The 20,031-nt window shown below is 34.5% G+C and overlaps 1 protein-coding gene across 3 annotated transcripts in view; it reads right to left on the bottom strand.

The window, feature by feature from the left end:
• The window catches only part of LOC128854727 (titin), a 210,627-nt gene that overhangs the window by 92,252 nt on the left and 98,344 nt on the right, over positions 1 to 20,031 (bottom strand). For all 3 annotated transcript variants that reach the window (XM_054089038.1, XM_054089040.1, XM_054089037.1), the window contains 4 exons: positions 18,391 to 18,501; positions 17,015 to 17,218; positions 11,251 to 11,402; positions 8,062 to 8,206 (listed from right to left, as the gene is read on the bottom strand). In XM_054089038.1, the coding sequence (XP_053945013.1) occupies positions 8,062 to 8,206; positions 11,251 to 11,402; positions 17,015 to 17,218; positions 18,391 to 18,501 (612 nt within the window). The remainder of the gene's footprint in view (positions 1 to 8,061; positions 8,207 to 11,250; positions 11,403 to 17,014; positions 17,219 to 18,390; positions 18,502 to 20,031) is intronic.

Below are 20,031 nucleotides of genomic sequence, written 5' to 3'. Positions count from 1 at the left end.
GGCTTTTGCACACACTGGGCCTGTGCGCTAATAATTTATGTAAATTTTCCCACGCGTATAATGACTTTTTTTTGAGCACCTACTTCTTGTGTGTAATAAAAGAGAAATATCCAATGGCTACTACCACATATTAGAGAGATTTTCTATATCTAGCGTAATCTCATAATAGCCTAAAATGCAAAAGAAATAAAATTCATACTCCACCAATAAACAAAAATGGTTTTTGTTTTTCGTGAGTGGGCCGAAGCTTCACCGATTATTCTGAACCACGACTACGCTGATTTACTTTAGAAGGAACTTCTTTGAAACTGGGTATCATCTCAGTACCTCCACCGGAATTATAGCCCAAAGTATGGTCATAAGAAATGATAAGATACACCATACTACTAAATACTATAAAAAATTTAAATACAAGTGTCAAATGAAGAGTAATTGAATTGAGTAATGCCGACATAATTTTGGGTTGCCACTTAGTAAAAATAGTTAAGTTATGCCACAATATCCATTCTAATAATTAAATGTATTTTTACGTGTTTTCAATACACGAGCATATTTATGTAAATATCTTCCATTTGATGCCGATATTAAAACAAGTAAAGGGTGGTTAAGTTTTGAGGGCCGATGTTGATTTTGAATAAAATACCATTTTTTTAAGAAATTATTATCACTTCTCTTTGTTATGATAATATTGGTATAGCTCAATTACTCATAAAATAGAATATTGACCAAATAGCCACCGTGGCCTCAGCGGCACACCTCCATCCGATGGTGCAAATTTTCGATGACGCTGTGGCATAATTGAGGTTCTATGGCGTTAATGTGCCGAATTATCTTATCCTTTAGCTCTTGAATAGTTGCTGGCTTATCGATGTACACTTTTTCCTTCAAATAATTGAACAATACTCTTTCATTTAGTTGAAAATTTCTATGTTTTCCATATATAAACTTCTGTACAAGTGGCATTGGCGCTGTAGCCATCTAAACAATTGTGGCCGAGTCTAACATACCACTTTTCCTGCTTCTTCTATACCACCTGACATCAATTGGAAAAGCCGAATGAAGCCAAGTTATTTCACCGGGTCTTTTTATGGAAGACGAGGCCTCCCTCTTCGTTTGTAACCAACATCGTGACTCGCGTTATATACTTTCACAGCTGGGGCATATACGATTGTGTCTATTCGTACGTCATGAACAAGCCGGCGGAACGGCTTTATTTTAATCCCTCACACTATGCCTATGTCCTCATAAACCTCATACAACTTTTCGTTTTATCATCTGCGGCGTTCGCCATCGCCCACGCACAAAGGCCCGTCGATTTTTCGCGAATCTTTTCTCTCAAAAACTCAAAGAGCCCCCTTTTCAGTTGTTTTCATTGAGGCTGCTTCTATGCCACCAGCACTGGCAGGATCAGTTATTTATACGGTGTGATTTTTATACGACGAGAGAGGACCTTACTACTCAATTGGCTGCCGAAGTTATATTTAAATAATAATATGGCATGTAATACGTCAAAGAAGGGGCACCGAGGGGATATAATACTGCTGGGACTACAAAAAAGCGATATTTTTAATCGTCTGCATTTTTTTAAAAGCTTCGGTGAAAAGTTAAAAAAATTATTGTTTTTGAAACATGATGTAACTTAAAATATATAATTGATAATTGGTGTTGAGTGTGTTGAGAGGTGTAGAGAAAATAGTAAAAGCAATTAAGGGTAGATGAAAATAAAGAGATTATTAACTCCGACTTAATTTTTTTCCTAAATTCTTTATGAATTATTTTTTCTTTGGGAACGCCAAAGCATTAACTTTTCAAGGATAATTTATTGATTCAACATGACTCAAAGTTTTGCTTACGTCAGTTGTGAACAAATTAAGTTCTGACCAATGCGCGCCACAGCGTATACTTTATTTCATAGCAGGAGAGTTTGACTTTGTATTTTTTGAGTTATAAAACAGCTAGAAGAACGCAGTGACAAAGTAAACAAAATTTAGTTTTTAATAGCTGGATATATCCTTTTTCATTTCATACTATCATTGAGTGAGTATACGATTTTTAAACCATTTTGTCTTACTTAGTGCTTTGAAATTTAAATTCCTTTAAAAAATTAAATTGATGAACATGTGAAAAACTGGGTATGCTGCATCAAGAATATGTGAAAGTTTTCCTGTATAACTTTTACTGCCGCACGGTTTTACCTAAGATAAATGCTCGCGGACGAATTATTTAGTAAATATTCAACATTATTGGACTCCGTTTCTTCAACAGTCAAAAGCCAGGCCGCACAGTGCGGCCGATTCCCAAAAAGCTGGCCAAAAGTCGAAAAAAAAGTTTCTAGGTAGAGTTTTTTTGTCTTTGGGTTGGCTACAGTAATGCCTTGAGTAGTGAAAACCGTTCATAGCAACGTCCTGTACCCTAAGTATCCTCTGTATTTTCAGTCGCAACGTGGCCTTCGTTTGAGCATCGTATTACTGTCGATGAATAGTGAAAGTTGTACACATTTGAAAGAATTTGTAATGGAGTAAATTGAACAAAACCAAATGGAATCATCTTGGGAAGGTTAGTAAAATACGATAAATCTTAAGTACATATCAATACCTCGACACAAAATTTTTAGCTGCAGCAATACGTATATACATTTTTTGCAATTTTTTTTATAAAATTTGAGTTTTCAAACTGTATAGTAATACAACGCCGTCATATGCTGCTTTGAAACCTATTAAAGGTTACTCAAAAAAGTAATGGTTACTGAATAAAACAAGATTCAGCTGCTACCACTTGCTACCTTGCGACTCCGAAAACATATAAATTTACATGCATCTTGATTATGTTATTGAATATACACTATTTCACGTGAGGGGGTGGCCAATAGGGGTGGAAGGGGGTGGATTTTCAAAATTTTAAGATCAAATTCGTAATCAGCGACCCCGACAACCCCCAAGTAAGAAATTTTGAATCAATTACTTAATTTTTTGAGTTTTGGCCAGCAAAATATGGATATGTACAAAGATATCTCAAGTACTCCACATATCCATATTTTTTAGGGCCTAGCTTTTGACTGTTGAAGAAATAGAGTCCAATAATTTTGTTGAATATTGTTACTGAACAGAAGTGAATTAATTGTTTTCAAAAAAATTCAAATCGACATACAACGATGTGGCAGCCGATCTGTTATACTTATACACGGCCGAATTTCTATCTAGAGAATTTCTAAACTAACACATTTGAGCTCTTATAAGTAAAAAATAATCCAATATATAAATAATTGTTAAAAGCAAAAGATAATAAATCTAAGCCAAATTCACTAAGGAATTTTTACTGCATATTTGCATTTTATGTGCTTGCTTTGTGTACCAAATATTGCTAATAAATCATTCCAAGTATCAACAAATTTGAATATTTAACACAATAACTCTTCATTTCCCACTTTTTACACAAACAATGATATGCCTTCGCTGCACGCGGACCATAGTGAATTCTAACGATTTTGCGGTCGTGGTTGAAACAATACTAGTTAAGAACAACAAAAACTGTGGAGAGTTTAATGCCAACAATAAAATCAAAGTAAAATTGCCGCTGAAGGGTATGCAAAAATAAAAAAGCAAAAACCCGCAATGGCTCAGTGCATAATTATTGCTGTAAATCTGCATGAGTTTGTGTAGATATGCACGTACTCGTAATATTGAAAATATTTTGCAAACAAAATTAGGTCTGCTGCAACTGAGGTGATATTAAAGTAAATTGTCGGCTGTGGAAAGGACAATCATCCAAAACACGCAGGCGACTGAAATAGACTACAGTGAAATATAAAAGTGGATGGGCTGCTGCTCTTTTTGTTGATATTTTTCGGTTATTTTTTTTTTTTGTGCTGTTAGTCATGGGCGTGGTTACTGAAATCGTCGATGACCAACAATGCTAAATGTAGCTCTTCAACGATATTGTTGTGGCAAAGTGAAGGCATATGTATGCAACAAAAATTAAATACTTTATGGTTACGATGCTTGTGAGTCCATCCTCAATAGCAATGAATTAATATGTATGTATGTATGCATTAAATATGTTGACAAACAACACTCGTACCAGCAAAGGCCAACTTACATACATACATAGCAAAACGTCCTTCTACTCTTTTGAAACCTACCACCCACTCACTACTCGGCCGTTGTAGTTTGCCGACCACCAGCAATGCAAATGGGCAATTTATTTTTATTACAAACTTGGCCAATTTTATTTCTAATCACAACCCATGCCAGAAAAAACAAAAACAATGGCAGAGGGAATTAATAAAAGCATAGCAAGCAACAAAAGATACCAACCCGGCGTTTGCACAGCTTCGCAATTGAATTAAATTGAATGTAAGTGTCAAAGGACATTTCGAGCGCTTGGGCGTTTGGTTTTTAGTGTTTATATTTCTGTGGTTTTTATATGTACTTGTATGTATATCTAGCGGGTATATATGTACATAAGTGAAAGTGAGCAGGCATATTTATGTATATAAGTGGGTATTTGAATTAGCTCCGTTTCTGTGCGCAGTTACACAATTACAAGCATTCTTTACCGAAACTTTCAAATGGCCACCCAATATACCCAACTCTTAATGGTGCTATCGGGACCAGATTGGCTGGCAGGCCCATAGAAATAACTTTACAATGCGCGTTTCCTTTACTCGTTGTAGGTATGTATGGATCTAAATATTAGGTGAAGTAAAAAGTTCTGAATGTTTTCCGCTAAACACCATTATATATACAGTGGCTCACAACTTATTTCTCACAGCTTCAATTCAAAGGGTATTTTACAAATATAGTAAGTAGAACAGTAAACGCATCAATACAGTCTCACATACCAAGAATTTTGTTCACAGCTTATTTCCAACCCGAGTCAAAAACTACATCCAAGTCAATGAAGCCTTTAAGGGGTTATATACCTTGTGTTTTTCAAAAAAATCAAAATAAATTTTATTTCTTTATCGTAAAGTACAATCCCTTGAGAACATTTTCCAAAAATTTCATAGAGATCTGAGCAATAGATCGAAAGTTACAGCGTTTTAAATTGTGCGTCGTCACGTCCTGAGCATACGGCCTCATGCGGCGCTTGAAACTTTAAACGCGATTATCTCAAAAACGTGTTTTTCCAAAAATGCTTTTGCGGTGGACGCGATTGCAAAAAAAGTATTCAACCGATTTTTATAATTTTTTTTTTAAATTGCTCGTAATTGATGTCGCCTCTTAGTGAACGATCAACTTTTTATGTATAAATTTTTATTTTGCAGATATGAATTTTTTAATGCCAATTTTAGGACTGTAGAAGTGGAGTTTTTTAAAAACATGTTCCTATTTTCACAAAAATCAAAATATTTAATATATTGATCGTTCACTAAGAAGATATAACCCTATACTAATGAAATCTTTTCGATTTTTTGATTTCAGTTGACTTGGTGGACTTGAATCGCGTCCACCGCAAGCCTCTTCCAAAAAAAGGGTCTTGGGGGAAAACGCCATAACTCCGCCATTTTTAAATATTTTTACACAAACAAAGCCTTTTTTTTTTCTTTAAACATTGTAATATCCAATAATAAAAACTTTTATACAATAAAATTATTGCTACATATCTTTAAAAAAAACCCAACTTTCGCTAATTTCACCGGACCACAAGGTATATAACCCCTTAACTGCGGAGAGCTGATGATATAAGATAGATAAGAGTTATTCAAAACGCGAGCCTAGAAGTTGTTTTAAAATACAATAAAATATGTAAAAATTACGATTTTCTCAGGTTTTATATTACTATTCTTATTCAACACACGACTCTTAACAATTATTTATGAAAAATCGCATCACTTAAAAGTCTGTCTGTCTAATTGTTGAGAACGTCGAGACATCGATGTTGAAGGTTGTGCAACAACACTTTGCGCAACAGCAGCATGGTCCTTAACAGAACGTCCAGACCATAACCAGACCGTGGCAGATAATAAGCCAGTCCTTTTTCCATCCTCGACAGAACCATTTTCTTCAAACATTTTCAAGAACATTTGCACTATTGACTCATTTTGACGATTTTTTCTACCAAATATGTCACGAATGCGTCACATAGGTTTGAGGCTCCGTGAAACACCAAACTGAAGAACAATTTTTTCTATTAGCCTTCGCCCCACGTCAGACAATGGCAAACCTCCGAGTGTATTTTTCGGCTTGAAACTGTAGGTCCCTCCATTTGTCGAACAACATCAAGACGCACACCACAAATAGGAGGAGTAGCTCGGCCACACGCCCAAAAAGGGTGTACGGGCCAATTAGATATATATTTATATATATATATATAAGTCACGAATTCTGCGATATATTGTTTGTAAAGATCGATCATTTTCATAATAAGTTTCAGTAATTTTAACCCATCGTGCAAAATTGTACATCTGTCTATTTGGCAAATGTTACAAATCACATAAAGAAGCTTACGTCTGGGAATTATTCACTGTTGACATCTTAACGTCACTTTTGAAATACAAGTTATTCTTCGAAACAATCTAATGTCGCAGACAGACAATGGCGTTAATCTGGATAAATGAATCCGTATTAAATACTTGAATTAATTCTCATAATTTAAGCGGATTAAGGGAATTTTCAATGGCAACACTGCAATTACAATAATTGTTTTGATATTTCGGAGCAGTTTGAGAAATTTCAATTTCAGATGCTTTTTAATAAATGATTATTCTTTAGTATCAGGGCAGCTAATACCCTTACTTGTTGCGTGCGGTCCATCTTTTACTGCTAAAACTATCCAACGAACAAATCAGCTTTTCACTAATGCGTGTACCGTCTGTCATAATACAATTTAATCAGACTAACGACTCCGGTAGTCCGCCGTCTGTCAGTGCCATAATACCATCGGTGTACATTCTGTCAAAAAAATATCGCGAATTGTTCATTCAAGAAGAGCGCGTTACACATGGAAGATTTACCCCGACCTGGTCGCCCATCAACGTTTTCAACGCATACCGACGTCCACAAAGTCAAGGAAATGGTTCTGGAAAACCATCATTTAATTTTTACGGAGGTAGCTTGTGACCTTAGTGAGTCTCACGAATCAATTTGCAACATTTTACGCCATCCAGAAAACCACGTCAAAATCGGTCAAAAGTGAAAGTCATGCTACTCGTTTTCTTGGATCATAATGGTGTTGTGCACTCGGAATTCGTTAATTCGTTCCAAATGGTTCCACGTTGTGCGTTGGAAAGGGCCTAATTTATGGAAAGAAAACTCATGGATCTTGCACCAAGATAACGCACCGCATCACAAGGCTCATATGGAGAACACTTTTTTGACCAAAAACTCGACAAATATCATCGAGCAACCACCGTATTCACCGGACTTAGCCCCCTGTGACCTTTTCCTTTTCTCAAATCTCATTTTACTACTACGCGGATGCCGCTTTGAGTCGATAGAGGCCATTAAAGAGGCCTGAGGGAGCTGAAGAAGATCTCTTCAAACGCGATTAAAAGGTGTTTAGAGACTGGACTCATCGTTTGCATATGTGCATTGCTTCGAATAGAGCCTATTTTGAAGGCGACAAAATACATTTATATGATTAATTTGCGTTTCATTGAACAACTCCCGGTATTTTTTGATAGAATGTAAAGTAAATATGTGGAATGCTTGAAGCAAGCTCCAATATAAAAGTGGGACGAATAAAAAAGGGCGACTGAGACTTCCTCATGTACCACCAAAAAGGCGGAAAATGGCTGGGATTTAGAATCTTCAATTTCCATACTTTGCATAAGCATAATAAATCGTATAATGATTGAGAACTTCTTACTTCACCCAATATTTAATAGATGCATACATATAAACATTTGTTTGCATGTAAATATTTTTGCGGTTATTGATGATTTGGCCGCAAAGCCGTACAGTAATATTGCTTTTGGTGCTCTTTTTGCAATTTGCTCACTTACTTTTTGTTAAAATAAATCAGTTATAGTCTACAAAAATTTTATTTATTTTAAAATATATATATTTTTTAAATATACTTATATAAAATATATACGCAAAATTTCATTTTATTACTTACAGTATACAACCATTCGCCATTTGTCCTCAATGGTGCTGCCCTCGATGAATTGATTTTCGGCGCGACAAGTCAAATATTTGCCATCGTCCTCACGTGTAGGCGTGAACGTCAATATACTCAAAGATTGATTGTCGGGTTCATTAAACTAGTGTTGTTGGCAAATTAAACAGGTCAGCAGTAAATTTCCACAAGTAACGCATAAAATACAGGTTGTAGTGGAAGAGATAGAAAAAATATATGTATTAACACATTGTTGGCGTGAATGAATTGCAAATTGTACAGTGACAGGCAAAAGTCTCAAAAAACCAAAGAAAAAAAGAGTAGCTAAATAATGAGTTACAACTCTTAATAAACCTACATGCTTTATTAAGTGTGATTGTCTAAAAATTTTATTATTTCTTGTCATTTCGTTTACGCTCAGTTTTTACCCTCCAATAAAAGCTGAAATAAATAAATTTGCTTTATTGCATTTCAATGACTTAATATGCCTACGCACTTAGTTTCATCTCGCGGTGTGAGAAAAACTATGGCATTCGAAGAATTTACATATTAAATTACATGGTTGAAATATTTTGTTTTTCATTTTGCTTAATTGAAGGATCCTGCAGGCCGTTAATGAAATATTGTGGGATGGGAAATGGTCAGATAGCAATAATAGTATAAATGAGTAATTACATAATTGGGAGATTATTAATCGTTTTATGACTTTGGAAACTAATTATTTTTAGTGTCCGAAGTAGGGTTGTTAAAATTGGCATTATTAAGAAATGCAAATACAGTAAAGTGTAAGAATTCAGTGATGTATTAAGTGGGAAATATTTAAACTATGCTCTTACTACTTATTGCAAACTTAGTTCGAAGCTAATAATTTTAAATTTTGATTTTTAATTTTTTTAAGTTGAAAAATCCTACAACAATTTTGATCTACTTTGAAGTGTTTTTGGCTTGCCCCTTTTTACGAATAATTATATTTGCATCAGGAAAGTCGTAGACTTAAGATGCTTGTCTCTTCACCCCCTAATAAAGGGTGTTCTGGAAGCAATGCATTATCAAGTGATCCAGGTGTATTGCGCATTGTCATACATTTTTTGGAAATTCAGTTTATTTGCAGTCAAAAATTATGAAGAAAATTTAGTAATTGTCGGATTTAACCAAGGAAAATTTGATGAACGATGCACTGTTATATATTATGATGTGAAATATCTTCTTTATTCCCAAAATTTTCCTAAACTATAATATTTTCTTTGGATAAAATATACTGAAATAAATTTTTTTTTCCCCCAAAACATGAAATTATTTTTTGCCAAACAATTCTTTAAATTCTTGAGCAACAACTCTTAGGTGTTTTTTTATTTTGTGTATTGCTGGCTCAGACTATGTTCAGAAATCTCTGAATAGTTTATAGTTGTATTGGAATACGTGCGGCAAATCATTGAAAAATACCATGCATTTATCGGCTCACTAATGTTCGTAGCTACGCTTCTATCGATTTGCAAGTGGATGTAACACTACGTGTGATAAGCTGTAAATCGAATTTTTATCGAAAAGTTTGCTATTTTTTAGCATAAACTGACGTATAAAATGTTCACTTACAAGCTTTATTTCTCTTCTTCAATGAGTTGAAATAATAACGTCCAAAATATGGAGCTAACTAGTGAACATTTTCGTGCGATGATTCATTACAATTTTCCAGATCAATTATCGAGACAGGAGTGCAATGATTAACTTACTTCAACTTTTGTCATTCAAGTACCACACTTTGCCACTGTAAAACGCTGGTACAACTTGTTTCAACGTGGACGTCGATCTTTTTAGGATTAATTTCTTGAAGACCGTCCTTAAATATTTGTTGTGCCAGAAACATTCAAGACTGTGTATCAATTGAAAATACAAGAGCGTTATGTGACATACCGCAAGATAGAAGCATCTTGGGCATTATTGGGAGCAGCATACATTCAATATCGCATTGTCAAGAAGATTTGTTCGCGTTGGATTCAACAGAATTTGGCAATTACCCAAAAAGGTTTTGTGTCGATTGGTGTAACGAAATGTTAAAAGAACGGCGATGGATCGATGTATGTCTATAACATCATAACAGGTGACTTTGTGAATCTTGGAACTATGCATATGAGTCGAAAACAAGGCAGCAACCCACAGTATAGGTGTTTCAAGACGAGCGAGCCCCTCAAGTAAATTGGTCCCTTAGTTTTTTGGAAAATCTGCCCAGGTCGCAAATCTAACTAACACTAGCTAAACATAAAACAGCCAATTAAGAGAGGCACACAACCATTTGTTTGCCAGAAGTTTTCAGAGAATTTAGGAATATATCGACTCACACAATAGAGTTTTTGAGCACTCAAAAGATCAAATTAGTGGCTCGTTCACTCTACAGGCCTGATTTGGCACCAATCTCATTTTATCATAACTTTGTAAACTCCTATGTTAAAATGATGCTGGGCAATAAATGAAATGAAATGAAAGGATTTGGCACCTAATGATTTCTTTTTATTCCATAACATAAAAAAAAAGAAATCCGAGGTATATGTTTTCAATATTTTTAATTGTTGAGAAGCTGTTGAAGCCTTTAAACAGCTCGTCTTGTAGGTATGCACTTCTGAGCAGGAAAAGTGTTTTGGTTTAAGCGAATGTTAAAATATTTTAACTTCCAAAGAGAATATTTTGAAAAACGATAAATCCACTTTTGTTATTATTTTACCGTGTTTTCATTATTGGGTACAAAACATAAATGCCAACGCTCGTATACCGCTTCGCCAAAATGATATTTTGCACTGATTTTTCACTGGTTCGCACTATGAAACTTTTAACGATTACTGAACAAAGTCTCTGTTGTAAAAATAAAAACTCAAACTTGCTGTGCGCTGTTTTTTTTTTTAATTTTTGTCTTTTTATTTCGTTCCCACAAATTTTAAAGAAAATAATTTTTTTTTTTTAACTGAAAAGACAAGAATTATTAAAGTATTTATAAGAACCGCAGATATGTATACTATAATTTTCAGCATAAAATAGGTATATCCTATAAATATAAAAATTGTGTTCAAAGTGATTCCAGTTTACTTCTTATGGTAATAGATCCCACAAATGAACCAATGTCCAAAATACTTGAATCACTTAATGAAATGCTTTCGACAACTGATATAAAAATATTTGCAGTAATAATTTGTTACTCACATTTTTCGTAAACTTCTTCAATTGCTTATTGTTGCGCCACCACGTGATAACAGCAGGTGGCTTTGAACCGGAAGACTTGCATTCGATATCGTAGGTACGATCAGCAGATATGGGACGATCCTTTGTCATTATGTGAACAGCCACTGGTTTCACTGTAGAAAACAAAATATTATAAATCAGCTATGCCACTATTATTATTATAAGTATATTTAAATTTAAACATTTAAATATGTACCCAATACTTATACTACTAACCTAATATATCGTCCCCTTAGTATTAAAATAGCCTATAAATTTTTTGATGTTTTGAGAAAATGAATTTCAAACTTTTTGTCGAAAGTAGCTCTCACTCAAATCTCGTTATGTCTGTAAATATTTATTATTTTTTGACTGACGTTTTGACCCACTTTGTGGAACTAGAATTTGACAAAATTTTGACCACATATAAAATCGACGATGGAGAATCCAAAAATTCAATAAAAAAATAATAGCCTATGAGCACATAGGCTATTGTTATACTAAGGGGACGATATGCATCATAATAACATATCATGTATAGGGTGGGCCATGTAAAATTTGGTTTTTGAATCGGCTATAAAAAAAAAACTAATCAATATTTTTTCAAATTTTTTTTTTTATTTTGAAGATTGAGCATTGTCATTTATGAATAAAAAATAATGTCGTTCAAATGACTGTCACGACTGGCTTTAGAGTAGGCCATTCGATCAACCCAATTTTTAAGCACATTTTCGATTGTTTGGGCTCCAATTTCATGAATGGCAACTTCGATTTCGTGTTTTAAAGAGTCAATCGTCTCTGGATGGTTCGCATAGCATTTTTTCTTAACGGCTCACCACAAAAAAATAGTCCAACGGGCTTAAATCACAGCTCCGAGGTGGCCAATTGATATCGGAGTTCAAAAACGGTAGCCAAAAGTTCGAGTGTAACTTTGGCAGTGTGATAAGTTGCACCGTCCTGCTGAAACCAAAAGTCGTCCATGTCATCCTCTTCAATTTTTGGAAACAAAAACTCATTGAGCATGTCACGGTAACGCTCGCCATTTACTGTAACCACGGCTCCTCGCTCATTTTCGAAAAAAATGGCCCGATGATGCCGCCAGACCAAAAACCGCACCAAACAGTGACTCGTTGTGGATACATTTGCTTCTCTGTAGTAACGTGTGGATTTTCTGAGGCCCAAATCCGACAATTTTGCTTATTGCCACCGATGTGAAAATCAGAAAAGAAGAAGACACACCACTTTTGAAATAGGTTTTCAATATTTCCCAATTTTGTTCAAGCGTATAGCGCCCCATTTCGTAAATGTCAAACCTTTAAGTAAATTATGAACACATTTGCTTTTTTGAATCGGCATTTGCTTTTGAAAATGTTACGATTCTCAAAGAAATAGGTGGTTCAAAAAGCAAACGCTATATGGCCCACCCTGTATGTGAAAGTATGTTGAAGTTATATTACATATAACGGCTACTACTTTTCATTTTGGTGACTTTTTAATAAAAAAGTTTTTGAGAAAACAATGTTTGTTTTGTGTATATACTCGTACGAGCTAATACCTAGCATGCCGTGCTACGCCTAAGAAATAAACTAAAACTGAACATTTTGAGGAAATAAAAACAAAAATTACTTTTATTTATTTTCTGTCCCCACCCAGTGGATAAATAACATTTTTTGGCTTCCCATTTGGGGCGCAGATAACCGGAGTACCACGTCTAAAGTAAGCTGAAATAAGTCGTCCATAGGGATAACAAAGCTTTTTTAAGTTCAATCTGGCCTTACTTTATGATTGTTGTTGGGCCTTATTTTCGGTAAGCATCATAAGAATTTGCAGAATCAGAACATTTTCTCCTTTCTAAAGTGGTTTGAAAACCTGCTCTAAATTCTGGATAAAAGTAGTAAAAAAAATTGTGTTCTGCATTATGTTTGTTTTTTCTATGAAATTCATTTAACCAAGGGACGTTTAAAAATCCTAACCATTGGTTACTGTAAGTTAAGGGTTGAAATTAATGATACTTAGCTTTCGTTTCATTAGCTGTATTCGCCGCATACTGAAAAATTATTTCAAAGTCAATCCTTACAAGACCCAAAAGGAGCATGGTCTAACACCAAAGCAGCAACTAGTCAGACTTGAGAGATGGATACAGTTTATTTGACCGACTGTTCATACGAGAATTTGAGTCATCGATTGTCCACCAGGAGGCAGCACCCGCCACAGGTAATGGTTTGCGTCGCTGTAACCGCAGATGGGCGCTCTCCAATCGTATTCATCGAGCCTGGCGTCGAGGTAAATGCGAAATATTATCGGGAAAGTATTCTTTAGGTTTCTTTGAAGCTGTGGGAGACAAAAATTTCGGTGGCAGACCATGGACGTTTCAACAGGACTCGGCATCGTCTCATAAAGCTCGAGTGAACTAAGAATGGCTAAGAAACAACGAACTTCATAACGTCCACACAATGGCTCCCAGTCGCGAATCCGATTGAGTATTCTCTTTGGGCGATTTTGGAGAGCAAGGTCCGAACTAAAAGATTCACCAGCCTCGTGGCGTTGAAAAAAGCCATTGTCAGCGAGTGGGCCAAAATACCTGCAAGTCACTTTCGGGCAGCTTGCGACTCGTTTCTGGACCGTCTCAAAGCCATAGTCAATGCAAAAGGTGGTCATATCGAGCAAAAGTAAATTGATTCTTAATTTTCACACAGTTTTTACTTTAAATTGAATAAAAGTAATATTCTAAACTAATTTATGGCTTTTTAATTGGTTACACTTCGAGTTCTGGACCCTGTATATTTAGTAAAAATGCTTTTTTGTGTTATTCCTTCTTTAAAGTCAGCAATGATCAGTTTCCAGAGGAGTATTCCAAGCTCGACTCGTAATATAAATAAATTTTAAATAACGTATTAATGGTCCAAATACACACCACCAAAAAAACGAATCATATTTTATCTTTTGTACACTAACCAATTATTTCCAGTGAGTAGTTAAAAGTAGCAGTAAAATGCCAGTGTTGCTGGAAATTATCGTAGAGAGCTTCATTTCTTTTATCTAAGCATCTTTTGAGTTGTTATAGAAAATTTAATTTCTTCTTTCGGTAAGAATGAATTTTATCAAATATGGAAACAATAAATAAAAACTAAAACAATTTCATTTTCAATCAAAATTCTACAAAATTTAGCTGATAACATATACTTAATTATTCTATAATAGGGCAATAGTTGCATAAGATTTGGCCAACACTGTATGTATAAGTAAGGGCACAAAAGACCATGAGGTCGAAACCATTCATCTATCTATCTATGTATGTTCATGTAAGTTGGGTCAACCACAGCAAATTTAATGAAACTCCCATTTGTGTACCCTGTTTGTTTGCTGTTTTGCTAAAATATATGAATGCAAAAAGGAAAAAGTTGCAAACAACATATGTCACAAAAATTAATTGAGTCTTGGCAACGTTAACTATTTTATACATGCATGCATACATACGGGTATGTAGATGCATATCAGTAGAAAACAAGCATGAATGAAATATGGAGAAAAAAGGGATCAAAATGAGTGAGCAGGTAAACTCTATGTCTAGTGGTCAGTTGCAAGGAGCAGCAAAAGTAAAAAAAGCATGTATCTACTCATATATAGTACATGGAGACATGTACTGAAACCAACAGCTCATAAACATTTTAATGGAAAGCATAAACAAATGGATGTCTCATGCTAGCCATGTGGGAATATGAAGAGTGACATCTTAAATGAAATTTTCATGAAAATATTATGCAAATATATGTATTGTTATTTTTTCACACTTTCAAGCTCATGAATACAGTTTCGCAAAAATACATATATTTATTACGGTAGGAGGGCTTTAAAGAGTTAAAGCCTCACAGTGACGGGTATACAGACTGTCGGAAAAAATCAAGAAAAAAAAGAAATACATATATCTATAACATTCGAGTAGTGCTGTTAATTTGTCATAAAGAAAATATAATGCAAAAACTATTTAAAGATTTAAAACACAAAATTTTAAAACGGGTATCGAAAAAAGATGTGAATTACCGTATAGAATTAACTAGAAAAGTTGCGAAAAATATTGCGTAATAGATATCAAACAAAATGTGTAAACAATACTTCTTTAATACGCGGCCGTTTAATCCAGAAAATTAAAGAAAGGAGAAAACCGATAAACCCAAAATTTACGTAAGTTTCATGGAGGGCACAAATCGGGGAATATCCATGAGGGAGCAATTCGGAACTTAATTCATGCGATTTATACGCCGCTGCGTTGTCCTGGTTAAGTTAGGCTAACTTGGTTGGCAAACAGTTACCTTTCGCATAGACAAATAGCAAATAGCTAAAGAGAGCATTGGAGGTGCGGAAATCAGATCCTTCGCATAGCTGACTATTTCATAAATTTTGGTAGGCTGCTAATCTATTGATCTGTGATATCTCTCATGGAAGAGAGAAACACAGAAACAAAGGAGCTTAGTCGAGATTTGAAAAATTCTGGGTAGGGACAGAGGAGCAGCTCCAGTCTGTCATTAGCATTGGCTTCACTACCAGCTCGGCATGTTTAACTATGCACCAGTCCTAGTTTGTATCGTGAGATGGCGCAAACCAATGTTCCATTAGCGCCACATCTACTATTCAATAATATATCCTGGAGAGTGTCAACATGAAACAGAAATATGGCAGTTGCGGGAACTGAGCAATCGCTGATAGTGGAAGCTCATCGTCTGCGGTTCAACCGCTATCGTCATTAGGGATGCTGTTTTTTCAAATCCAGCTTTAATCAAAAAATTGTTCACTGTCTGTGGACACATTTTCTCCCACGCTTTATCATCAAACAAATTTGTGGATTTTGAAGACTCTAAAGTATGTTAGAATTTGTAAGCTGTTCAATAATGAGATAACTACAATACCTTTGGCGGGGTTTAAAAGTGTACGTGTCCAGTTATGAGAGTGTCGTCGGCTTAAGAGAGAAAATTTTTATAAAAATCCTTAAGGATTTTTATGGTACTGAAAAAAGTGTCCACTTATGGGAGGTGCTCGCTTAAGAGATTCGTCCGTGCATTGAATTACAAATACACATGGATGTTCACAATAACAGCAACGCGACGTATTATAAATTTTTGACCTTTTATTTATTTGTTGCTTGACTTTTTTATAAAAATATAGCTAGAAAAAAACCGCATAAAACGAAATTTCACACTTTGCAGAAAATTTTAAAGATTCAATAAATTTTTTTCAAAAGAATTAAGATATTAAAAAAAATATGGGTACAAAGTTTTATAGCCCATTCAATTTTAGTATAATAAAGTTGGAGTTTGAAGTCATTCTAGTTGAGTTGTGATCATTTTTTTCCCTGCCTGTGTTGCGCCTTTTCTCCATATAAACGAAAAAAATCTTGCATTCGTTGCATGAAGAAAATAAGCAACACCGTCAGAGAAAAAAAAATTATCAAAAACTAAGCGGATTTTGGGACAATTCGAACCGCACTTTGATTTACTAAAATGAATAGGGCTATAAAACCACGTACCCAATTTGTATTCTGTAGCTTAAGATAAGGAATTGAGTTAACATTTTGCAATTTTAAAACACAATGTTTGTCTTTAAATGTAAGCATGAAATAACTTAGCAGAAAAACTTTCTAAGTATTATTATCTACAAGAATCAAATAAACCAAACCATCTTAAATATACAAAAAATGAATGCAAATAAGTACATATGGGGGTATGATCCCGTAATATACATAGATACTTACAATTGACATCGAGTATGACCACTTTGTTGTTCGGTGGCGTCAAATTCGTATTGCTCGCCACACAAACTAATCTCGCATTCAAATGTTGTCGTCCAATATTTGGATATGACAAGTGGTTAACAGTCTTGCCGTCTGAGCGATGCTCGAAAGATTCATCAATCACCGTATTATCTAAATACCATGTTACATTTGGACGTGGACGTCCTGTTAGTATTGTTGACCAAACACACACACACCCACCCGTATGCACGTAAATGAAGACCGCAGCAGCAGCAAAAGGAACCGTATTAGTTGAAGAAGAGCAGAAGCAATAGTTTTCGTTTTTTTTTTGTTTTTTTTTTTTGAATGTGTTGGTTTTTGAAATAGTGGCCATGACAGCAACGATGGCAACAACCGCAGTGACAGCAACAGCAACAGTAACAGTAATCAGAACAATGGCAACATCAGTGGCCGCGTTGTTCCAGTTACGCCAAGCAAAAGCAAATAAAGGGAAAGAAAAAAATTATAATAGAGATGAGTTGAAGGAAAACAAAAGCGCATGGAGAAAATAATAAAAAGAAAAATGAAAAATATAGTAAGTTCCATCAGAAAAAAGTTTGGACGAATAAATGAATGAGAGAAAAATGAGAGGAGTAACAAAAAATGGGATTGGAAAATATTTTTGCCAGTTCATCATTGTCAGTTAAGTTGCACAGTTGAGTGTGGCGGCCATTAGTTAGTAGCATGTTTATTATTGTTGCCGTTATTGTTGATTTTCGTTGATGGTCCATTGCAGTTATCCGTTTTATTTCGTTTTTTGTTTTCATTGCGATGCATTTTTTTTTTTTTGTTGTTTCACCAAAAATAAACAAAATTGCAAAGTGGTATTTTTCCGCGAAGAGGTTTTAAAATGTTGCAAAGGGTTTATTGTAACCGACCACATATATGTACATATGTGATATTGCGGTTGCATTGGTATTGGTGTTGAGCAGAGGTTGTTGTGTGGAGTAGTGCCAGTGGCAATAGTGGTTGTGATGGTAGCATCGCCAAATATAACAGCAGCAGCGAACGTTAGTATTTTTTGTACCGAAAATGAAAGAAAGGAGAGAATTAAAGAATATTTCAATGTGATTTCAAGAAATATTTTCATATATATAATATTTTGGAATTGAATATAAAAACTATAGATTGAAAATTCATTTGGTCTCCCCTATACCGAATTTAACGCTACGTTATGAAAAATTTTTCGTTATAGGGCAGTTAAAAATATATTTATGCATTTGTTACATTTTACATAAAAACTTTTGAGAATGGTTGGTAATTGGCAATATACATTTTTTATGTGCCCTTTTCCATCCTATAACATAGTAATGAAAAAATTAAAAAAGTATGCTTACCGCCTGTCACTTCGCAAGCTAACACTATGTCCGTGCCTTCATTGAAAGATTCCACATTGCTGGCTTTGTCATGCCTATTGGGGCCATAAATCACCGGACGATCTGGTGGCACTGAAACGTTAATAAAAATAGTAAAAACCTTAAGACTTACTTGCCACATAAAATACAATAATTCATTAACTAAAATTAAAAATATCAGGAGCTTCGAGCAGCAAAGTCTGCCAAGTGTATTTGAACTACATATGTATATAATCAAAAGTGATTCAGGCAACTCATAACTCTCTCTAAGTGCAAACTGAGTCTTATTGGCCTTCTCATAGCTCAGTGCAGATTGCGATTTGATCAACTGACTCCTGTCATTTCTGCGACCAGTTGCCGGAAACTCTAACACACCTTATTCTCAAAGGTGATGCTATAGCGAAAGGAAGGATTCGATATCTGTGCCGGAAAAAGGCATATACCGCCCCTTTTCTATGTTAACCTCGTACCTACAAAATCATAATTTTCAGTAAATCGATAAAAATGTTTATAGTTACTTAACTTCTATGAAAAGTTATAACTTATTTAATACGATACTTATAGTAGATACGAGGTTTTTGAATTCGAACATGTAGATACGAGAAAAATCGAGACGCTTTGAAAAAATTCTATAATCATTATGAACATTGTATGTTTTGTTTTACGTAACAGGAGTGCCAATGAGTGTTTTTCACTAAAAATTTCAATTTCGAGAAAAATTAAGGTACCAGGTTAACGCTCAGTTCAACTAAGCTCCGTCTTAGGTTTATTGAACGGGCTGCGTGTCGATAAGGTACTGTAATGAGTAGAGGGCAGAAAAGGCCATCGGTTTTTGTTTTCGTAAATGTACTAATGTTTGGCTGTTTAAATGTTTAACGTAAATGTACTAAATTTTATCACATGTGAATGGCTCTTTTATGCCAGCCGAATGGAGACCGTAAATAATAATTATTTTAAAATTTTCAATGAAAACAAATGCAAACACTTCCAAATATCTTAGAACAGTCTCGAATATTTTCTAAATAATGATCATTTATGCATAAAAGTAAGGCAAAGTACATATATTCATATAAATGCAATTTTAAAGTTTTACATCCCATTCCACAGGTTTTATGTATAATTTATCGGAAGATTTTTGGCCCGGTATAGCTTTTTAAATTTTAGTGTAAGTGAAAAGTATAAGTCTCAATTCCCTAAAAATCCCGTTATTTTTTGAAATATTTTCCTGACAGTCTTACACATTTATTCCATACAAAAAAATGTCAAGCTTAATTGGGATGCTTTGAGTTTTCGATCTGCCAAAAATGATAAAACTCAAATCTTAATTTTTATCTCAGAGTGAAAAAATAACGCTCTAAAAATTTGTTCTATTTTTGATTAAATTAATATAACGCGAAAATTGTTATGATGAAATGATACTTCTTAACAATAAAATTAATAAATCAATCGAACAAAGGCCAAAAAAGCCAATTTGCTTCCTGGCTGGCAAACCTCCAAGTAAATTTCTGATATGAAAAACTTGCGCATAGAATTTTAAGTCTCACAATTTGTTATTTTGAAAATTATTATGTTGAAGAGTTTTCTAACCAAAAAATTAGGTGTAGGGTGGGAAGTTTCATTAAG

Source organism: Anastrepha ludens, chromosome 2 (genome assembly GCF_028408465.1).
Source record: "Anastrepha ludens isolate Willacy chromosome 2, idAnaLude1.1, whole genome shotgun sequence".
Classification (NCBI taxonomy): Eukaryota; Metazoa; Arthropoda; class Insecta; order Diptera; family Tephritidae; genus Anastrepha; species Anastrepha ludens.
The sequence above is the reverse complement of the archived record's forward strand: the minus strand, read 5'-3'. Positions and strand labels throughout refer to the sequence as shown.